The sequence below is a fragment of the Alligator mississippiensis genome, chromosome 11, assembly GCF_030867095.1.
Source record: "Alligator mississippiensis isolate rAllMis1 chromosome 11, rAllMis1, whole genome shotgun sequence".
NCBI classification, from domain to species: Eukaryota; Metazoa; Chordata; order Crocodylia; family Alligatoridae; genus Alligator; species Alligator mississippiensis.
The window spans coordinates 38,309,440-38,332,894 of record NC_081834.1 but is presented as its reverse complement, the minus strand read 5'-3'; the positions used below and the strand labels follow the sequence as shown (position 1 = coordinate 38,332,894).

Sequence of the window (23,455 nt, the reverse complement as noted above, 5' to 3'; positions counted from 1 at the left end):
GTTCATAGTTTGATCTGGATTGCCACAGTCGCATCTTGCAGAACTCCTAATAGACCGTTTGTGCATCAAGTTACTGCAGTGGCCATGCCTGGTTCAGATCCAGTTTAGAGCCTTCCATGTTTTCCATGGAAGGTCAAAACCAGGAGTCTTTATTGTTGGGTTGGAAATTAGATGTTTACTCCGAATGGTGGTTTCATGCCATGCTTTCCTCTAAGGTGCTGCACTGTTTTGTTCTACAAGGGGTTCTACATGTGTCAACAAAGGTTTCTGGAAATCAAGCAGTGAGCTGGGAGGTTCTTTAAATCTCTTGGTTGTCATTCATGTGGACAACTTCTCTGTATGTTGCTTTGTTGTGGCAAATGTCTGGAGCAGTAATATCGGCCAGCACTGGTTACCATTGAATCGGTGTAGATTTCAAGGTTCTGGTGATGGTATGCAGGAAACTTGAACAGGTTGGAGAGATGCTTGGCTGGGATGGCGTAGTTGTGGGGAGATCCTGACTTGAGCAGGGAACTGGAGTAGATGACATTGAGGTCACTTCAGCCCTAATTTCCCGTGATCCAGTTGGAACCAGTAATCTCATAAACATTTACAGATATGTGAGTGGTGCATTACCCGAATGTTTGTCTCGATATAGAATAATAGCCACTAATATTGATTAGTTTCTGCTATGAATATTTACAAAAAAAGCAACATATTTTGCAAACCATCAGCAATGTGTTTGAGCAACTGCAATAGCTATAATGATTCATGTTTTTCTCTCATATGCCATATGTTTAGCCTACAGCATGTGTAGTAACACATACCGAGATGTACCCCTAGGACTGGGGGCTGATTAGACACATACTCCCCATTTCATGAAAGCTTTTAAATGACATTTTACCCAGTGAGGGGTGTTGGGTAAAAGACAAGTTCACTGAATGCAGGAGACAGAAAATAAAGAGAAGAGTTTTGAATTCCACCAGTTTGCTTTCCTTGATTTTTTTTTTTTTTTAAATAAAAAAAAAAAAAATTAATGAGTGCTAAGCACATGCATCTAACAACAGAATTTATTCATGTAGAATACACATCAAGGAGGATTTTTGCGTCTTTAATTTGTATGTACATTTCTTGGGATCCCCTGTGGTCCAGGATACCTTGCATACTTTTACTGAAGCTCCTCTTTAAATGTGTCCATTTGGTTTCAAAATGTCACTTTCTCAGGCAGCTGTAGCTGTTTTGTCATGCTGTATAATTTTTATCATTACATTACCCGATACGGCTACAGTCTCCCAGACCTTCCAATTGTTCATATCTGCCAAAAAGTGAATACACATTAAATGAGACCTTTATACTTTCAGCATAAGAAAACTTTTGTGCACTGTGTATAATATGAATGAAATTGGTTTTTATCAAATTTGTTTTAGTTTGGTTAAGAAGAAAACATCTATTCCTGCTACTTTAAATACAAGTATGAGCAGTTTTGTTGGTCCTTCCAAACTTCACATGCGACTCTGGGATTTGCTGTATCATTTCCTTGGGGTGTATAGTGGAACGGTGGATTTCTAAAATGGAAAGCTGAATTGTAGGAAAAACCCTTCCTGGACGGGGGATGTAGATCTCTAGTTTGACTGAAGCCAAAAAAATATTGCCTGTTTTGCATTTGGCTTGGAAAGTGAATTCTAATGAAGGGGAAATGGATGGCAGCGTGTCCCATTAGAGTCTCACTGGGGACTGATGTGGTTTGAGAGCCAAGAATTGTTGATAAGTTCAGAGAAATAGGTCTCAAACATTTATCTGCCCGATAACTGAAGGGTTTATTTTCTTAGTTAATCTCAATGTTAACATGCTGGTTTTGCTACCACTACTTGCACTGAGTAGTAACTTACTTTGGCTTGTTCTGTGTGCCCATGCAGATGAGTTTAAGAGACTTTGCAGACATGCTTTTGGTGGGTTTAGAGATGGGCAGGTAGCGAATTAATGTAATGTTGACTCTAGCCTTATAATATACCAGGCAGCCCTGCTGTGCAAAAGTACTGGGGGCTTGCACTGCTTCAGGGGTAGGGCTGGTGCAAGGTTCCAGCAGAGAGGTGTGATCAACCTGGAGCTAGGGCCAGGGGGGAAACTTGGAGACAAATTGTGCCTTTGCAAATCACAATAACTTACTGACCATTTCTTGGGGGCAGTGCAGCTATGTACATCCCAGATTGTGTGGATTTTGGTAAAGTTGTGAAATAGTGTAGTTCCACTCAAATCAAAGGGCCTACTTGTAGGGTAAAAATCAGGCCATAAAGTCGCATAGTTACTACACCTGGATTTATCCATAGTTTGCATTGTGTCTGTTACCTGTACATACTGGTGTAGCTCCATTTCTGGCATGTTAGATTAACCAGGGAGAGAGCTTTTCAGAAGCAAGATGAAACAGTCAACCCTTAATATAATTTGTTCTGCCTTTGAGACATGCTGTATTAAAGAGGGAGGAGCTACAGGGAAGAGTCATCTGCTCCTACCTTCAAGAGATGATGAGAGTAGAGGACTGTGGTAGTATAAAATAACAATTTAAAAGTAACTCTTCAAAAATTGTTTTACAGTGGGGTAGAGTTAGCCATAACAAAGTACATTATCCATGATTTCTTTTGGTTGAAAGATATTCTAGCATAATTGCCAGAGTCCTACCCTTGTGCCAGTATTGAATTGTTCTTTTTTTTTTCTTTCCAGGATGAAAAGAACCAAGTCTTAACAACAAACATTTGGTTACAAATGGTAAGTTTTGAAATAATCTTTTTTATGGCCTTCAAATATATGTGTACAAATACTTTCAAATTTAAGGGGTGCACCCTCACATTGCTTCACTCATAGGGAGTTCTAAGAGATGTGTTATCACATTGGAAGGATTTATAAAGTCATTGGAAGTGTTTCACTCATCTGAAACTCAAGATTACATTGGTCTTCTGAAAGTGTCAATATTTGGGATTCCTGTACAGTAGCTACAGCTGCATGTCACTACACATTACAACAAATCCTTTGTTAAATACACCTTTTCTTAAATACTTTTGGAAGTGAAGGAATGCAAAATATAATTTCATATATTTATTTCCATATTTTACTAACCTTGTTCTGAAACCCTCCAGATGGTACTTTTATAGAGGGTGGGCTTATCCTAAAGTAGTTAATTATTCCTGTGATCCGCTGCCATCGCTCTGACTGAGGACATCAGCCTGTCCGTGTTTTGTTCTGTTTTCAACCTGTATCCATAAAGAACTGTGGGGGGGTTTTAATCTGATGGCCATGGCTACAAGTGCTATTACTTGCTGTGTTCTTTGTTTTAAAACATAGTGCAGCTTCAAAGGCAACTATAAAAAGAAAAAGCATTCTTTAAGGTTAAATTTCAAAATTCTCTACCTGTACTGCCCCAAGTAGGCTGTTGAGCATGTTTGTCTACCTGATTGTTTTCTAGTTGAAAGGTAGAGTATATATGAAAAAAATTGTAGCCATATTTTTAACATGGATTCATTTTTTAACAGAATGGTCGAGCTCGGCATTTGTCACTGAATTCTAGATTTTGTGCTTGTGTCATTTAATGACTGAAATGAGAAATTCTAAATGACACCGGTGCTGAATCTGGCTTCGTATAATCTTATTCTTGACACTGTCATGGGAACAAAAGTGCTAATAGGTTTCACTCCCATTTTTACAGTGCAGTCATATAATAGGATTTTCAAAGAGCCATGCGAGGGTTGTCCATTCCAGTTTATTTTGATCTGACTTGTAGTGCTTTCTGTTAGCTAGGCATTAATGACTGTCATTCTAAGTTAGCCAGCTGAAGCAGGATAATGGGACACGGTCTTAGCTGAAAGAGCAGACAGGATGAAGGTTGACTGAAAGCAAGGAGAATTTTCCACATACTTTGGCACTTTTACTTCCAGCTTACATCATGTCTTTTAAAATTTTTATTTTGAAACAGTAATACATAATCCTTATTTGTTTCAGCCACACAACTTGTAGGAACCATCTTTGCATATAGCATGCTATAACTGGTACTGTAACTAGCCCTCCTTTGTGCTCTATAGATTAAAGGCAGGCTAGATAAGAGAGGAAGATTGCAGCTTGGCTTTTAGTATGGAAGATTGTGTTATTGGGGGAGACCTAGCATTCCAAGCAGAGCTCCCTGTCAGAGGGAGCCACATGACTGTTCCGTCTTATTCTCCTGCCTAGTCATATGGGTTCCTAATGGTGCTATATCCATAGGTCAGTGCTTCCTTTGAATGGAGTGAAGGTCAGTAGCTTTCCCTCCACCTTGTAGCAGAGGGGAGAGGGACTTGACTTTCTCTTCATCCCATCTGTAATAGGGAAACATTTGGTTGGACTAAGTCACATTTATGGAATGGTCTTACTGCTGACCATAGTTTTACTGTTACAGTTGGGCTGCTTTAGTAGAAATTTTACTCCTCTCTTTTTTTAATCAAAATGATAAACTCTTTCAGTTTAAACATTTTCTGTCTTTGTCATTTTGCTGTAGCTTTTATGAAATGCCTCTCCCCCTCACAGACCTTAGGGAGCAAATGAAAGATTATTTTGGTGACCTACAGAGGATAGCATGGCTGTTCCATCTATTCACATAGAAATGCTGACAGGGAGGAAGCAGTCAGTGCACACTGTTTACAGACAAGTTTTACAATAAGATTAAAACTGTCAAACATAATATGTTTTCAGTGCTGAGTTTCAATGACAGCAGTCACTCTGATTTCTAAGCACAGATTAAAAGACAACAATTCATTCTCCGGCAGCTATCATTTTTCTGTTCCCTCCCCTGTTCCTTATCTTTGAGTTCTCTTCTACAGGAAGTCCTGATTTTATTGCATTTTCAGATTTGTATCTTTTGATTTATTTGTCTTTGTATTCTCTTCATCTGGAATAGGGAAGATACCAGTAGTGAGATCAGTTGATTTAATCATATCTCTGTCTGCTGCTCAAGGCCAATGTACAGATTTTAAAGACTATGGAATATGGGTAAAAGCAGTTAAAATGTAAGCCTTTGTTTGTGGGTATTCTGTTTATATTGGTCAGATTCAAAGACCATTGTAATCAGTGGTTGTCTTATTATAATACTATCTTGTTTTCAGTAAAAGTCATCCTTTTTTACTTCACTTTATTGTCCAGTTGCACTGAAATCTTCTTACATTTCTGCTTACAAATACAGATATATATCAAATATCTTATATGTTTTATCCATCATCCAAATATCTATTTGCTAAATTAGTTTTGCAGGTAGAGAGTGGGAATATAAACCAGGAATTTACATGAACAACTTTTGTTCATGGGCAGTCTTCCTGAAGATCCCCACCCTCCTCCTGACCATGGAGACAGTCCAGCAATAGTCCTGTATATACTATGGGTTCCAGCAGGGACCTAAACTGGCCACATGGCTGCAGTCTCACAGAAGTGATCTTAAACCTCTCCTTTGTTGTTCCCTGACCTCATCTGCCTTAAATCTTTCTTGGCTGCAGTAGAAAAGTAACTGCAGAGTTAAAAAAAAAAAAAATAAAAAAAAAAATGTATATCTAACTTCTGTGTGTACTTTGTGATAAACATGCCTTGGCTGGCTGTGCACAAAACTGCATGTGTTAGCTTGAAGATGTGACCCAGTTAAAGTAAGAAATTCTGAGGGTTTTTTCCCCCCTAGTTTGGACTTCATTTTAATGTGTAGATTATTTAATGGATTGTTTTTTGTTCCATTTACCATCATATCCTGTTTATTAGGCCCGTGCGAAGTGGCTGGTATTCGCTTTGGATTCAGATTTGGCTGATTTGGGGGACAGTGATTCGAATCACTGTCCTGAATCGATTCGGCCGAATCAGCCAAGCCTGGCCCATCCCCCGCCCCTCTGCCAGCCTGGCAATGGCTGCCCCACCTGCCCTAGCTCCCGGCACTTGTTAAAAAATAGCTCCGATGCTCACTGGATGGTGCCAGGCGGGGGGTGATCCCTGCTGCCCCCCCCCACAGGTGCCCCACCCAGGCCAGCTCCAGCTCTTTAAGAACCCCCCCAGACTCGCCACTGCTGCCAGCAGGGGGTGATCTCCACTGCCCCACGCCATGTGGGGGCTCTGCACAAGCCCCTGAAGACCCGAGGCCGCTGCTGGAGTGGAGAGTCCTAGGGCTTTTCTTGGGTTTTTTTTCCTTAAAGGGCCAGAGCTGGCCTGGGTGGGGCACCCATTGGAGGGCTGGAGGAGTGAGGGAGGGTCGGGGGGCTTGTGGCAGAGTTCCCCATGCAGCATGGGGGAGTGGGGGGCAGCAGGGATCACCCCCCACCTGGTAGCACCTGGTGAGCACCAGGGTTTTGTTTTGTTTTGTTTTTTTTAAAGTACTGAGCTGGAGCGGGCAGGGCAGCCATGGAGAGGCTGGGGGGCAGGGGGGTCAGGGGGGCTAGCAGGGATCCCCCCATGGTCCCCTGCCCCTAGTATTTACCAGCTCAGAGTTGGCTGCAGCTCCCTGCTACAGCCACTGGGGACTGCCTGAATCATCGAAGCTCTCCGAATCTTTTACAAAGATTAGGAGAGCTTTGAATCGATTTGGTCCTTTAAATTGGTCCCCTGCTTCAATTTGGATTTGGAGATTTGGCCACCGAATTGGGCCGAATCTCTTCTGAATCGAATTGCCACCCAAAGCTTCTCACAGCCCTAATGTTTATATGGCCACTGTTCCAACCTCTGGAAAAGTAATAAGAAAGTATTTATTACATCTTTTCATACAATATAGTAGCTTACTTCTTTTAATATAATATAGCAGCAGGAAAGCACATGGCAAGCCATATTACCAGGTAGCTGTCTGGAGTAGTACCAGCTGCTCTGTAAACTACTGGTGATCAAAGAATGTCAGTCTGAGAACTAGTCTAAATGGCAGTCATTTCTATCACTTCTGGTTATCTGAAACCTTAAATTAATTTTGTGAAGCCACCAAACACACACAGATTGAAAGATGGGAAGCTGAAAACATGCAAAGTACAGTATTGAGCAATGCTAAGGGATTCAGTCAAAAGGCCAGATATAGAGAATCTCTTTACATTTCTAATTTCTGCAAGAAGAGGAAGCAGTAAAAATGTATAGTTACTTTCCAAGGGATCAAGAAGTTGACAAAGTAAAAAAGGCAAAATAATTAAACGGTTTCATCAATAATGCAGTGACAGTAAAACGGACTTAATATTTTTTTTAGGAGAAATTAGAAAATGGGGAAGCAGCTTGCAGAAGTTAAGGAGTGAAAACTTGAACAACACAGCTAGTTAATTTTAAAGACAGAATTGTTAGTGGAATAAGCAGGAACAAAAAAGAACAAAGAACTAAGAACAAAACTAATCAGATAGCCTGATTTAAGCCTACCCCAAATAATTGACATCTGTAAAACTAAAGCAGCAGGCATTGCACATCTCAGATCATTTGTCAGGCTGACAGTGTTAGAGATGGTGCAGTGCAGAGCAGTAATCAAACACAGATTAGACAAATGTTGAACGTAGTTGTCAGTGATCTGTATAGCAATCTCTGTATGAAGGCGAAAGTGTCCAGTTTATGATGTTATATGTATAGCATCCAGCTGTCGAAAGTGGTTGCTAGAAACATTGTTTTGTTTTTCTTTTTTCTGCTGACATAACTCTTGTAAGGCAAAAAATATAAGAGAATGTTTAAATTAATTGAGGTTGATTGGAACTTTTATTTCATGGACCCAAAATAAAATATGAATACAATATGAGTCTACCATAAATACCATTTAGGATTATGCAGAACATTTTGTGTTAATGGTGCCCTAGAAGAGTGATAGGGCATTTTGGAAACAATGTTATCTGTGTTAAATTTTTGGGTTTTGTTTTGAATGCCTGTTATAGATTTTTGGCAAGTGTCACCAGATTGTTAAAGTGCCAGACTTTGTCCATATTTGTTAGGTTTATTCTTTAAAAACTGATGTTTGGCATTGAAGCCTCACTGCAAATCAATGGCAGTATTGTATGCTAGAGTTCTGTCTGTTTATAACTTTAATAATATGGGGAGCAAGTGATGCAGGGCATCGTGAAAGACTTGGAAAATGCCACAGAAAACATGAGAAAAAACAAAGCAAGTTAAAGCAAAACAAAGCAAAATGCTATTCTGCACCCATTGCCCATGTGTACCTTGCTGCTTCCTGACCAAAGTGCCAGCCAATTCAGGGTGAAGTGCAACATCTGTTTCAGGGAAATAAAATAGGTCATGCAAGGGAGTGTCAAAGAGTTTTTATGTAAACAGCCTGGTAAATCTTCCAGGATATGCAATTTCATGCTGTTTAGGAACAGGGCTATTGAAGTGTGACTGTCTTGTAGCATATGCTTCAAAGATAGTATGTGGGTCATGTCAGCACTAAACACATATCAAAACACTGTTCTCCTGATTGTGATTTAGTCCACATCTAAATTTGCAGCCAAGGAATGGTTGAATGGAGATGAGCTGAAAGACATTGAAAGCCTTTCAGTGATGCCATTTGGATATTAAATGTTAGCCAGGAAAAGAGCTCTGTAACCAGCTCCAAGCCTCTAAGCATGTGCTTACTTGTTTCACTGTTAATCCTTTAATAAGTCTTCTGTACTGGATAGTATTGATGAAGACTATGAGATTATGGTAGTGCACATCATAATTATGGCTACACAAATATCTGACGGGCTAAAGACTGCTTCTATAGCTCTGCAGCACTGATAGACACAGTAGTACAAGAGCAGGCAAAAGAAAAGTTCATTATTTCCAGTTGGTGCAGGACTTATATTTACTATGATGAGGTACTGGTGTGTGAGAAATGAAGCGCTCCAAATAATGCCTTTTGTTTTGCAAATAAAGCAAAGAACTGTAAATGCTGACTCGATCCTTAGCTGCAGCTGAGGAACACAGAGCAATGCTTGACTAGGATCCGTGGATCACAAAGGTGATCTTTGTTTTGGGCCAGTTCATTAGAGGGCTACTTTAATGTCATGTCTACACAGTTAACTTAGCATGCCCACCAGCAGCACTCTGAGCATGCCATGCTGCTCCATGCAGAGGGCTTCCAAAATTGGAAGCAGTACAGCTGCATTTGCTTTGTGCTTTGTGTGGACTGATTAGGATTGTGGCTCCACTGCTTCCACCTTAGGCGTAGTACAGACTTTGCTTAAAATACATGGGCTGCAGAGGGCTTTTCCCAAAGGGGAACAGCTGAAGAATGCCAGATGACAGGGAAGCTTAGGGACATGCGCACAGTCTCTTCAGCTACACGTGTGAAAGGGGTGTGGTGTAAGAGCTGTCATGCCTCTGAAAGATCCCTTAGAATCATACAAATTAGTGTTGGAAGGGACCTCAGGAGGTCATCTCTTCCAGCCCCCTGCTCAAAGCAGGGTCATCCCCAACTAGATCATCCTAGCCAAATATTTGTCTAGCTGGGTCTTAAAAACCTCCAAGGGTGGAGCTTCCACCATCTCTCTGGGTAACCTGTTCCAGTGTTTTACTACCCTCCTGGTGAGAGAATTCTTTCTAATATCTAACCTAAACTTCCCTTGCTGCAACTTGAGACAGTTGTTCCTTGTTCTGTCATCTGCCACCACTGAGAACAGTCCAGCTCCATCCTCTTTTAAACCCCCCTGCAGGTAGTTGAAGGCTGCTATTAAATCCCCTCTGCCGCCTCTTCTCTAGACTAAATAAGCCCAGTTTCCTCAGCCTCTCCTCAGAAGTCATGTGCCCCAGCCCCCTCACCATTTTTGTCACCCTCCACTGGACTCTCTCCAATTTGTCCACATCCTTTCTGTAGTTGGGGCCCCAAAACTGAACACAGTAGTCCAGAGGTAGCCTCACCAGTACTGAATAGAGGGGAATAATCACTTCCCTTGACCTGCTGTCAACACACTTACCAATTCAGCCCAGTATGCCATTAGCCTTCTTTGTAACAAGGGCACACTGCTGGCTCATATTCAGCTGGTTGTCCACTGTAACCCCCAGGTCCTCTTCTGCAGAGTTGCTGCCCAGCCAGTCAGCCCCCAGCCTGTACTGGTGCATGGGATTGTTCCCTCCTAAGTGCAGGACTTTGTACTTGTCCTTGTTGAACTTCATGAGATGCCTTTTGGATCAATCCTCCAATTTGTCTAGGTCACTCTGAATCCTAGCCCTACCCACCAGCGTATCTACTACTTCTGCCCACCAGCTTGCTGTCATCTGCAAACTTGCTGAGGGTGCACTCTGAGCCATTTTCCAGGTCATTGATGAAGATATTGAACAAAACCAGCCCCAGGACTGACCCCTGGGGCACTCCTTGATACTGGCTGCCAATTAGATATTGAGCCATTGATTACTGCCCTCTCAGCCTGACAACCTAGCTCATTTTCTATCCACCTTACAGTCCATTCATCCAGCCCATGCTTTGTTAGCTTGCCTGTGAGAATATTGTGGGAGACTGTATCAAAGCCTTGCTAAAATCAAGGTATATAATATCCACTGGTCTCCCTGCATCCACAGAGCCAGTCACCTCACCATAGAAGGCAATCAGGTTGGTCAGGCATGACTTGCCCTTGGTGAATTCATTCTGACTGTTCCTGATCACTTTCTTCTCCTTCAAGTGTTTAGAAATGGATTCCTTGAGGATCTACTCCATGATTTTTCCAGGGACTGAGGTGAGACTGACTGGTCTGCAGTTCCCTGGATCCTCCTTTTTCCCCTTCTTAAATATGGGCACTACATTTGTCCTTTTCCAATCACCCTAGACCTTTCTGATTGCTGTGAGTTTTCAAAGATGATGGACAGTGGCTCTGCAATCTCAGCAGCCAACTCCCTCAGCACCCTCAGGTGCATCCCATCTGGCCCCATGGACTTGTACGTGTCCAGCTTTTCTAAATAGTCCCTAACCTGTTCTTTCACCACTGTTGGCTGCTTGCCTCCATCCCAAACTGTGCTGCCTGGTGCAGTAGTCTGGGAGCTGACCTTGCTTGTGAAGACTGAGGTGAAAAAGGCATGGAGCGCTTCGGCCTTTTCTGCATCTTCTGTCACAAGGTTGCCTCCCCCGTTCAGTAAGGGACCCACGCTTTCCCTGGTGCTCCTTTTGCTACCGACATACTTGTAGAAATCCTTCTTGTTACCCTTCACATCCCTTGCTAGCTGCAACTGCAGTTGTGCTTTGGCCTTCCTGACTTCATCCCTGCATGCCTGAGCAATACTCCTATACTTCTCCCTAGTTGGTTGCCTAAGTTTCCACTTTGTTTTTGTGATTTAGTTGACTGAAGAGTTCCCTGCCAGTCCAAGCTGGTCTTCTGCCATGCTTGCTAGTCTTCCTGCACATCAGGTGGGTTTGTTCCTGCACGTTCATTGAGGCTTCTTTTAAAATATAGACAGCTCTTCTGGACTCCTCTCCCCCTCAGACTGGCTTCCCAGGGGGTCCTTCACATGAGTTCCCAGAGCAAGTCGAAGTTTGCTTTTCTGAAGTCCAGGGTCCTTACTCTGCTGCTCTCCATCCTTCCTTTCCTCAGAATCCTGAACTCAATCATCTCAGGGTTGCTGCTGCCCAAGTTGCCATTCACTACTACATTCCCTACCAATTCATCTCTGTTTGTAAGCAGCAGGTCCAGAAGAGCATGGCCCCTGGTTGGCTGCTCCAGCACTTTCACCAGAAAGTTGCCTGCAACACTTGCCAAATCTTTCTGGATTGCTTGTGCACTACTGTATAGCCCTCCTGGCAGATGTCAGGGTGATTGAAGTCCCACAGGAAAACCAGGGCTTGTAATTGGGAAAACTTATGCTAGCTGTTTGGAGAAAGTATCATCCACCACTACCTCCTTGTCTGGTGCTCTATAGCAGACTCCCACTACGACATCACCCTTGTTGTACTCTCTTCTAACCTTAACTTTTGACAGGCCTATCTCCAGTTTCATACTGGAGCTCTGAGCAATCATATGGCTCTTTTACATAAAGTGCAACTCCTCCTCCTCTCCCCTGCCTGTCCTTCCTGAACAGTTTGTACCCATCCGTGACACTGCAGTCATGCGAGCTCCCACCAAGTCTCTGTTATTCCAATTGTGTCATAGCTCCATGATTGTGCAAGGACTTCCAATTCTTCTTGCTTGTTTCCCAGGCTCTGTGCATTCACGTACAGGCACCCGAGGTAACTTGTTGATTGCCCGGATTTCTCAGGAAGAATGAAAACGCTCCCCTGATGCCCCTCCTCCTTGATCTTCCTCCAGGTCTCCTATTTCCCCACTTACCTGCAGTATGTTCAGCCACTTATGGGTATTCTGTACTGTCAGTATCCTTCCAGCAGTTGGTCTGATGTTAAGGGTAGGTAAAATAGGTGACTGACTGTCTATTCTAGGAAGAAAAACAAATCAAATTCGTAAATGTGAAAAAAATATTATTTATGCTGGTAAAAATTGTTTTTTGGTTAAAATTGGTAAATTTGTGGTGTTGCAGAATTTGCTGCTCGATTATCAACAGGAAAAGGTGGGGTTTTCCTTTTGGATGAATCAGTTCCTACTTTGTTTAGGAATGTTTAGATTATCTTGTATTTGCACATATATGTATTTCATGGGTGGTCATTAGTGATAGTAAATCACCATGGCTGAAACTGAAAACAATAGTGGCAGTCATTTCCAAAAATAGAGAAATATTTCTGGACTAGTTTATTGCAAACAGGAAGTGTAAGACAACCCAAATAGTCCAACCATTTCTGAAATGAGCTGTTTAGCTTCCAATTGCTGCATTGGGATCTTCTAGAGGTGAATGTTCATCTAAGCAAAATGTCAATATTCCAACTTTTGAAAGTAGCCTTGTTACTGAAGAGGGACCTATCAGGAAAAAAAGAAAGCCAGCAGGTTCAAAAGAAAAGAACAAGAAAAAATGGAGGTATCTCCATCAATGGATGTGGCTGTGCATTTTTTTAGCAATACTAGATGTATTTGTACAATTATTCAAGGAATACAGAGGAATCTATAGATGAAGAAACTGAAAATTAATGCTTTGAAAGACCCTGCCTGATGGCCTTTTGTTTATGAATCAAGGCCAGTGCAAGCATTGCAATAAAATCCTTTGTATACTAATGAAAGAAAATTAAGGCTTTCCATTTTTACCCCAGCTTTCAAATGGAGAACACAAACATGTAAAGTGAGAGTAGTTGTTCTGTTACACTCTCAGATTGTGTGCGTTGCTTCGCAGACTGTTTGTTTATAGAGACTTTTTCCTTTAGCCAAGAATAATGGACAGGATTGGAAAAAAATTCCATGTAAAATATTCTTGTGAAACTTGAAACATTGGCAGATCATATGAAGAGGTATCAGCTGTGCAGAGATGTTGAAATTAGACTGAAGCAAGATCAAATGATTGATAAAGAATACAAGTGCCAAAATAATTATTTGCTAGAATACTGGCAAGCTGTTTTGGAAAGGCTTTTTTGCTCTGATCAGACTATATAACATAGAAACATTTCCCTTGAGGTTCAGTAGATGAGCTCTATTTATTCCATAATGGAAAATTTTGGGAATTTCTTGGGAATTGGGACCTTGTGATGAAACAAAATCTCCAGAAAATTACCTTGCTGGAATGAGCATTATCTGAGCAAAAATATTCAAAGTAAAATTATTTCAAGTTGTTGGGAACATGATCAAAAAAGGAAATTATTTCTGCTGTGAGAGCTGCCAAGTATTATTGTTATCCTTGATGCACACACATATTTGCACAGACATTAATAAGCAAGAGTAGATGATGATTGTTAATTTGTTTGTGCAGAGGCAGCAGAAGAAATAAGAGAAGGCAGTGTAACAATTCAAGAACATTTCTTTGGGTTTGGAACGTGACAGTGTTTAGGCATTGGAATGACAAAATCTCTTTAACAGTTAAAAGAATGGGCAGCTCACTTAGTGATCTGAATGGCTGAGGCTAAATCAGTGGAGTAAATGTAAGAGGCAAATGTAAGAGAATTCAGAAGAGATTTTTGGAACTCAATGACAGCTATTATTATTATTATTATTATTATTATTATTAATCTATTTTATTTTTTACTTGTGCAACATGTCCTGTGAGTGTGCACTTTGGGGCACTGTAAGTTGTTATGTTGAAATTGTGATACCTTTTAAGTATTTCAAAGTGTTTACATTATTCTTGTGACCTTGTTGCAGCACTGAGGCATGGTACAGACATGTGTCTTTAGAATCCTTATGTGAAATAAGATGGGAAAGCTTAATTGACATGATCTGTATATTTTGTTACCAAGGTTTAGAAATCTATGGTGCTTTAGTTTCCATTGCCAGTGAAATCTACAGGGACCCACAGGAACCAAAATTCAAATTGCTGGCTGAAAATATCTGAAGCTATAAATTCTTGTTGAGTATTTTCATGTGGCATGGTATACTTCAAGAAATTAATGTTGCAAATAAAATGCTTCAAGACATTCACCTGGATATCAAACAGACTGTGCATCAACTACAAGTCTCAAAGAATTTCTTTTTGAACTGCCGCTCTTATATGGGATTCACAATTGTCCTGGGTAAGGCTAAGGAACTGGCTGATAAGCTGGATATCATAGCTAGTTTCCACAAGGAAAACAACAGTAGAAAGCAAAAAAGAGACTGGTTATGAGACCAGAAGTGAATAGTTACCTAATCCGAAAAAGAATAACAGAGTCTTATTCCCTTGTTCTGTTTTGAATATTGCCTCGCAGTCACCAGAAGAAAGATTTTTACAAATTAAGGAGCACTGTAAGCTGCTCGGTCTTTTGCATGCATCTCCAAACATCTACAATATCTAGCAAAGAATCACAACAGCAGTGCATATTTTTAAGCAAAAATATTAGAAGATCCACATCCCGGTGAAGAAGGACCCTCTGACCATAAATTTATTTTTTGTAATGAACAATCTACTGGCAATAGTTGAAGTCTGGAACATACCCGAAAGTTGTATCGGAGTATCTGTGCAAAATTAAGCATTGCGCTTGTTTTGAAATGTGTATCAGCCACTCAGGATTTTATTGCCCGTATCTGTCACAAGCAGAAAATGCAGTTTTTCAATCTGTAAGCTTATAAAACCATTTTTATTCTATGATGGCTCATTTTTGTTTGTTGGATTTTGTTTTAATTTTGAATGAGACCCAAACCAAGGAGAATATTGATCTGCAAGCTGCTGTCCCCATGTTCACAGAAAGCAAAACAAGAAAAGTGAAATTCAGTAAAGATGCTACCCACCAAATCTATGGGAAGAGAGGTTTAAAAAAATTGTTCTTATGTTTCATTTTTCAAGTTCCTTCCTTTAACAATGATAATGCAAACATGAAATAAACAAGCGTTATACATCTAATTATCTTCATATTTTATTGGAGAAACAAAAAGTACAGACGCAGATTCCTACGAGGGCTACTCTTTTTTGTAGTACCAGAGAGCCCAAGATGCATTTGTGCCATGTGTCAGAAGAAAAAAATACAATGGCTGTCTACACACGTGCTCAGGGTGTGGGGAGGGGACTTTTTTAATAGAGCAGTTCCTAGACAGCCACTCTAATTAGAACAACTCACTGTCATGTTTATTAGGCCCCCGCGTGTTTAAAAATGGTCGTGGGATGCTTTTACCTAAACCTCATTTGGCGAGGTTTAGGTAAAGCGCCCCTGTGGCCATTTGAAAATGCGCAGGGGCTTAGTGCACAGGATGGTGGAGTGTTCTAGTTAGAACACAGAGCAGACTTGATTAATAGATGAATCTAATTAGAACACAAATGAGCACGCGTATAGGCAGCCAATGTAGATATGATGTACATGGGAGAAGGGCAGTGTTCATGGCCCAGACTGGTTGAAGATGACCTCAAGGTCAACCCTAAATACCATTTTACACCTACCCTCAGAGCCAAGAGTCATATGCAGGTTTGCTGCTTGCGCAGCATTTGTGCTTTGGTTAATCAGCATGATGTAACAGGAGCCTGTACATGACAGAACAACCAGTGATAGCTCCACAATGACCACTGTTTCTTTTCTTTTCTCCTCCTCTTCTCCCCACCCTCCCCCCAAGTTATAAGCTAGCTATTCAGTATTATACATAATATTGTATAGCATATAGGTTGGACTGTTTATGAATAACAGTAGCAGGTCTTGAGGACCATGTTTAGAACTTTACAGAATTTCTCTGAAAGTTTTGTTCTAGAAAATTTTGAGAGATGCATGCCAGGTTTATTTTGGTTTTATTTGAGCCAGACATACAGAGAGAAACCTTCCAGGAAACACAAAACCAGGAAATTCAAAGTTTCCATAGTTTTTAAAATAAGATTAATGAATTGAATTTTTTCAAACTTGAAGAAGGGTTTGTCCAATCTTCTAGGCAGTTTTTATCTTATTAAAACTTAAGTCCATTCCTAATAAGGTCAGTAACATTGATTGTAGCCCACGGGTGGTATGGTTGATGCTGGGAGATGGGATTCCCTGATGTTAAACATGAAGGTAAAAGTGATCTGTTAGCAATACAGGTTTAACTAATACTGAACTACAAGCTGGGTTTTAACCACTGCCACTTGTAGTGGTATGTGGGATATAGGAGTTCAGTCTCTCTGAATAGGGCATATTGCTTTAAGAATGACAGTGATTAAAATTCTGTTTTGACGGGGGAAAAACAAGAATTGAAATATTTTCATTACAGGCATTCATTCCCTCCTGTAGTGGATTTGCTTTGTTCCCTTAAGAGGCTGGACTATCCCCAGTGTTCCTTATTAGTAGGGACTTCTGGCTGCTCTTTCTAATATGACTCTAATCGCTTACCACATTCTAATCATTTTCCACAAAGGGGGCCATTTGTGTTATGTTTCTAAAGAGAAATGTAATTGGAGTTAATGTATAGATAAAATAATCTGTTCAATCCTAATTTTGTGCTTGAGACAGCATGAACAATGCACGCAATCACAGTGTGAACTGAAAATGGGATTTTTATGCTTTGCAGTGCTGTTTTTCAAGGTGGCTAAATTCACCCTTTTAAAACATTTTAATTTGAACCTCAGTTTGTCTCTTTAAAGAACAAGAAAAACCTTTGTTGTTTGGGAATATACAGTCCCCTAGAGAGCTATGACAAGGCAGTGATGGAGAAAAGTGATACTAACATATTTTTTGTGCCAGTATTGGACAGATTACTATTTACAATGGAATGTATCCGAGTACCCTGGAGTGAAGAATGTTCGTTTTCCTGATGGTCTGATTTGGAAACCAGATATTCTTCTGTATAACAGGTAGGCATATATATATTTTAAAAGAAAATACCATTATTTCATCAGGATGTCTTAAGCACTGAGAGCTGTTATTCAGTGAACTGCAAGGACCAGTCTGGTATTTACAACTGAGAAGCCCATACAGCAAGTTTAAGACTCCCCCACTCTCTTATTTGAGTTACATTAACAGGAAGTAAATACCTTTGCTAACTCCCCCCGTGAATCCATTCCCTTTTATTGGTCATATTCCCTTCCCATTACTCTTTGCTGTTGGGTTGAGGTCCTCTGGCTGTGCTTACTCATTTACACCTTGGGTTCCATTAGGGCCAGGTTGCCAGGAGGCCAGTTTCTGTTTCTTCTGTCTAGTGACTCTCTCTCTGGTCCTACAACCTACAAGAATTGCTAGAATCCAGTCTAAGGAACCACCCTTGTCTTCTGTAAATAACCAGGTGTCTCTTTAGCAAGTAAGTAGGTAGTGGAATACATTGCTGACGGTGCACTTCAGGGATTCAGGCTGGCACTGATGGATCCTTTATTTGCCTCTTTGTCAGTTCCCAGGATGGGACCCATTTAATTAGTTAGTAAATGGTTAGTAAATTACCATATTTACTTGAAACCAAGATGATTCTCCAATCCCCCCCCTCTCCCTTTCTCCCCCACCATCAGCACGGGGGGAAAAAATCCTCATGTTGGATTAGAATACCATTCAGGGCATGTGGCAGCTCACCTCTGATTTTGACCTCAGGCTCAGGGCTGAAGCTGGAACTGAGTTGCTGCCTACCTGGGGCCAAGATGGCTCATTTGGTGGGGGAAGGGGCATGTGGTTTGGGGAACCTGCAGCCTGCACTCCCCTTTCTGCCCTGTGCTTGTACCTGCCCCCTCTCCCACTCTTCCTCCTGGCCCCTTTTACCTTCTGCTCTGGCTCTGGTCCTTCCAGCCTTGACCTGTAAGTAGGCTTATTTGGGAGTTGCTGCTGCTTCTCCGTGGCTGGGGAGGTTTGGGAAGGGCTGGGGCCATGCTGCTGCTGACTGCCTTGGAAGAGCAGAGCTGTAGCAGGGAGTGGGGTGGGGCAGGCTGCAGGGAGTGGGGGTGCAGGCACAGGCATGGATGGGGCAGGAAGCGGGGGGTAGAGGTACAAGCATGAGAGGGAGCAAGGGGCAGGATAATAGCGGGCAGGTGTCTGGCCCCTCACTCCTTGACACTCCATTTCCTGCCACAGCCGTGGGGAGGAAGGGCAGAGGCTGAATTTAAGATGACCTTCCGCTAATTAGATCTGTACACAACAAACTTATAATTTCCCATATATAGAATCCAATTATTGGGGGGTTGCCTTAAATTTGAAGTCATTTTGTATTTGGGTAAATACAGTAATGCTCTCAACAAAAATAAAGGGAAGGGGTAAAGTTTCTACGTACAAGTGTTAACCAAACTTTATAACATGCTGGTTTTCATGTTTGAAAACTGTATTCTGTGCTGAGTATATGGGGGGTGAAAAACAACTGAGGTGCTACAGCAAAGTTAGTTCAAGTGGAAGTTTTGTTAACTTGTTTGAGAGAACATTGTACCCTAAAATTATGACACTTTCTGAAAAACTAGACCTTTCTGCTGAGCTATTTACAGATTGTTGTTGGATGGATTCACCATAAACCTTAGGCAACTTTTAACTAAAAGGCTACATTACCTTATGGAGTTACGGTGGTAAGTCCAAGTCAGATTTGCATGTTATTACATTTAAGATTTAATGCCAAGAATATCTTTTATTTGCAAATTGACTACAAATCCAACAGCTATCCAAAACATGAGAAACACGCTTCACATGGTAAAAAATGGTATCATACTCTCATTCATCGTGTAGAAGTTTCATTAGAATTTTTATTTAAAGACTGAGTATAGAGTAAGTTACTTAATCTAAAGTATTTTGTTAATGTAGGATCAGGTGCATAGTCCTTTGGCAAACATCTGATGCTTTTACTTTGATTATTAAAAAAATACTTCATAGAATAGGAGATTAAACCTGGATTTATGACTAAAATGTAATTTGCTGAGCAGGCATCATCACAGTATAACAAAACCCAAAGAATCCTTTCAGCATTTGTCTTCCTGGTGAGTGTATTTGGCCTTTGGCTATGTATGGTTATAAATAATAATATTCAGTTGATTTTTTTTCAGGTTTGAGAATTAGAACAAATAGTCCATTCAGGCATGCCATTTGAGGAAGATTTTCTTCCATCACAAGGGATCAGTCTGAGATATTCTTCTGTTTATGTTCATCTTAACTATATGGATTTCTGGTGTATATCTAAGAGAACAAATAAGAAATGCGAATTCTTGTTAATATTGCATATTAATAAACATATTAAGACGTGTTCAGCCTCTATCAAATTCATAGAATTGCACAGGGCAGAATTTGGTCTAGCAATATCCGACCCAACTTTTTAAAATTACGCTTCAATTTAGTGTTGTCAAAATAATTTGTTTCTCTTCACTAATATGGACAGCTTCTTGAGAGAGATTTTAACTAGGTTATACATAATATACTTCAAACCAGTGATATTGTCAAAATGAGATCACTTATGCATACCCATACTTGAAAACACAGCCCCAGAAATTCAGTTTGATACTACTTAGAATAACAAACTGTTTAGCAAAATCTCAATTTTATATATAACATCAATAGGATGTGTTACTGGCTAGTTCTGTACCACAGCAGTCTGTAAAAGCATAGCTATGGATAAATGAGCAGTTCATCTCTGAATACAGTAGAACCCAGATTCTTCATGCATGGCTTGTTCATAACGTGCTTAATTTGTAAAAGGTTGTCAAAATGAGAAGGAACTGCTCAGCTATTTGCTGTGACATTTACTTCAAAGGGCACAACTTCTCTGAGCAGCTGGAGCTCATCAGTGGTTTGGTGCAGTTGATCACAGAAGCATCTCCCTTTGACATAAGAGCTATAGTAGTCAGGTGGTGCTTCTCTGCATTTACTTGTTGAGGCTCTCATACCTGCAGCTGGTTTGCAAACCCCCATCTCTGCAGAGACTTTTTTAGGTACCTAACCCTACAAAGAATCTGGGTGCTACTGATGTATCTACTTTCTTTGAGTACTATAGAACTTTAGCACTACATCGCAAAATAGTCACCAGGACAAAGTACCAATCAATACTGTATTCTGCGTTAAACAATTATTTCCTGGATGATTTTGCCTCACTGTTGGAGAATGAATAAACTAATGGCTGAATTCTGTTTATACTTTTGGGCACAAAGTTGCCCTTTTCAGGTTACCTGAAGAATTCACTTTTGTAAGAAAGTTTTGTATGAAAGTTTGTTCAAGATCTTGCTCAAGTAGACAGTTGCTTCTTGCATATTTCCTGTACCACCACAGCCCCAACTGCACTCCAGCCCTTCTAAAAACATACTTGGTAGCATCCACCTCTGAGCTACACTAAGATGCTGTCCCTGGTGGCTGTCCAATGCCTTTTAGCTTCAAGATTTCTTCATCCTGCCTGGTGTTTGGGATGCTGTGCTGTGGGAAGTTAAGGGTTTCCCATCAGGGGGAAGTGAGAGCCTAGGGCATGTATACACGAGCAGCGAGGCTGCTCCGTCATGCTGTAATTACTGTGTGTTGGAGCAGACTCGATTAATTGAGTCTGCTGGAGCATGGTGATTACCGTGCTTCAGCAGACTCCAGTGTCTCACGTATTAGTGCCCCCATGCTTAAAAATGGTGATGGGGGGACTTTAACTAAAGCTTGGTTGATGAACTTTAGTTAAATTGTCCCCACCACCATTTTTAAGCATGGGGATGCTGATACACAAGATGCTTCGGGCAGTTTAATTAGTGCGGCTCTTGAAGCCTCTCTAATTAAAGCCCCCCCCCCCCCCCGACTCCTTGAGCATGTGTATAAACGCCCCTAGAACCTGGGTCTTTCTTGTTTTTAGGCAGGTAACTTAAAACACTCTGCTACTTAGCAAGAGGTGAGTATTGTCACCATCCTTGTTTAGTCTTAAACACTTGCCAACTGTATATTTTGGTGGTCCACAGTTAGCGGGGTGAAACATTTCTGTGTGGTTATGACAAAGCTGAATCACAATAGAGTATAAATGGACTTAGATGCCTGAAGGACAGGACTGAATTACTTAACAGCATGAATGGTAAGGACAGACTTGGTTGCCTAGGATAAAACTGTAGGTGTATAAAAATCCTTTTAGGTGGATAATCACAATTCAAGCCTCTACGTGAGACAAAGCAGAATGTAGCTGGGTGACTAAGAACCATATAGTCTGCATAAGGGACATTTCTGTGTCTTAGTGCCATATAATTCTGCCCTAAGTCTTTATTAAATAATATTTACCATAAAGAATGAACTGTAATCTTCAGTTGTTTAAAAGTTGGCATCTGTGGACTATGAATATTTTTAATTTAATGTTTTAAGAGGAATATTTTAATTGGAGTTAAAAAATCTGCTGAGTGTAAATAAAAGCTACCAGTGTAAAGCTACCAGTGTAAATAAAAGCTCCCCTCCCAGAGTGCCAGGGAGGGGAAGAGAGGCACCAGCCTCCAGCCCATTCCCAAATAAGTTTAAAAAAAAAAAAAGAGAGAGAAAATGAGGGCTGGACTCGATGATCTTCCAAGGTCCCTTCCAGCCCTAATGTCTATGAATCTATGAATATATTGTCACTATTTGTTTCCCATAGGTCAAAATAATAAAAAATCTATCAAGTAAAACCTTCCCTGAAGCGCTCTTTCCCTCTGTTTTGGTGGCAGGTCACTATTGTGTGTTCACTGTATCTATTCACTCACATGTGCTGATGTTAATTCTACAAGAAATGTGGAAATGCACACCCATATATGCAATTTATCTAGTAGGCCTGCATTTTTATGATTAGTAACTGATACAGGTTACCCAGCACTGCCTGGATGTATATGGCATCTGAGCTTTTCTCATTTGTATGAACATTGCTTCTGTTTCAATCTCTGTGGCTGCCTTTGCTCATATTGTGAATATATTTAGCAATATTTAATGGATGCCCTGAATGAAGGATGTGATTCATGTGCTTATTTTAGTACAGACTTTTTTCATATTACATCAGAGAAAAAGGCTCCTATTGGTTGTCTTTAACACAAAAATTGGAAAATGATAACAGATCTGAGTGAGAAAAGCACAAACACATATGCTTAAAACACACGTGCTGTTTTCAGTAGGAATGGGCTTGACTTTAAGCACTTCCTTAAGTGTTCAAGAAAATTGGAGATGTCTTCCTGAGCCAAGGCTCAGGAGTTTGAGAGTTCCTGAGTTTCAGGGCTCATTGATTTTGAAAGAGTTAACAGCTGAAACAAATATATGCTATGGATAGTGGCCAGCCCCATACAGGTGCTCAAATAATGTCCCTCCTTTGATGCACTTGGTAAGAAGAACTGATCCATGGAGCTGGGTAGCACAGGCATTATTCCATTAGAGCAATGAGCTGGATTCCTGGCTGTTTGCAGGTGATTGGGAGGGCCAGACTAAAGACAAGGCCTTAACCCTACTGCTTTATATCAGCTTGTCAAACAGTATTATTTTGCTGTGGCTCTTCACTGGTGGTGGTGTTTTCTCTCTGGGAACTCCCTAGAAGGATGCTTTCTGGGGACTCTGGCTGGTCTGGCTTTTCCAGCACATCAGTGGGCTCATAAGGTGTCTTCATTAGATTAGCATGTGTCAGCAAAGAGGAAATAACTTGGAAGTGGAACAAGAAGGAACCAAATAAAGCTGAAAGCCAGCACTGGGTGGTGTCCCTAGCAGATTTTCAAATTAATTACTGACATCCACATCCTCATAAATTAAAGTGTGTGTTATTGCCCACAAAGTTGGCATGGCCTTTCCATCTGCTAGTGGTCCTCATCGCCAACTTCTGCAGTGGAAAAATATAGGGGTGAATAGAAGGTGATAATTTCTTTTCTACTACTTTTACCCATATTGTTTTCAACTCTTCTATCATTGTATGCAAAAGAACACAGTGCTCAGAAAGACATATCCTGTGAGTTTCTTAGCTGCCAGCCTCAAGTGTAACAGAAAAACTGGTCTCTCTATATACTGTATGACAGCCAGGCAACCTTGCCTTGATGAAATCTTGAAATTGTCTTGTCTCTATCTGTTCATTGTCAATATTAGGGACTCTGTTTCAGCACAAGCAATATCCACAGCAGCAATGTTAATCTATTTCATCTAGAGCCTACTTTGCATTTATAAAGATTCCTCAGTATTTTAGTGGCACAAGATCTAATGTTGCCCTCAATCTGCCTGTCACTA

General features: G+C 40.8%; 1 protein-coding gene across 1 annotated transcript in view; it reads left to right on the top strand.

The window, feature by feature from the left end:
• CHRNA7 (cholinergic receptor nicotinic alpha 7 subunit) overlaps positions 1-23,455 on the top strand; it is a 97,598-nt gene that overhangs the window by 49,364 nt on the left and 24,779 nt on the right. The window contains exons 3-4 of the mRNA XM_014599894.3: positions 2,698-2,742; positions 17,078-17,187. Of these exons, the coding sequence (XP_014455380.1) occupies positions 2,698-2,742; positions 17,078-17,187 (155 nt within the window). The remainder of the gene's footprint in view (positions 1-2,697; positions 2,743-17,077; positions 17,188-23,455) is intronic.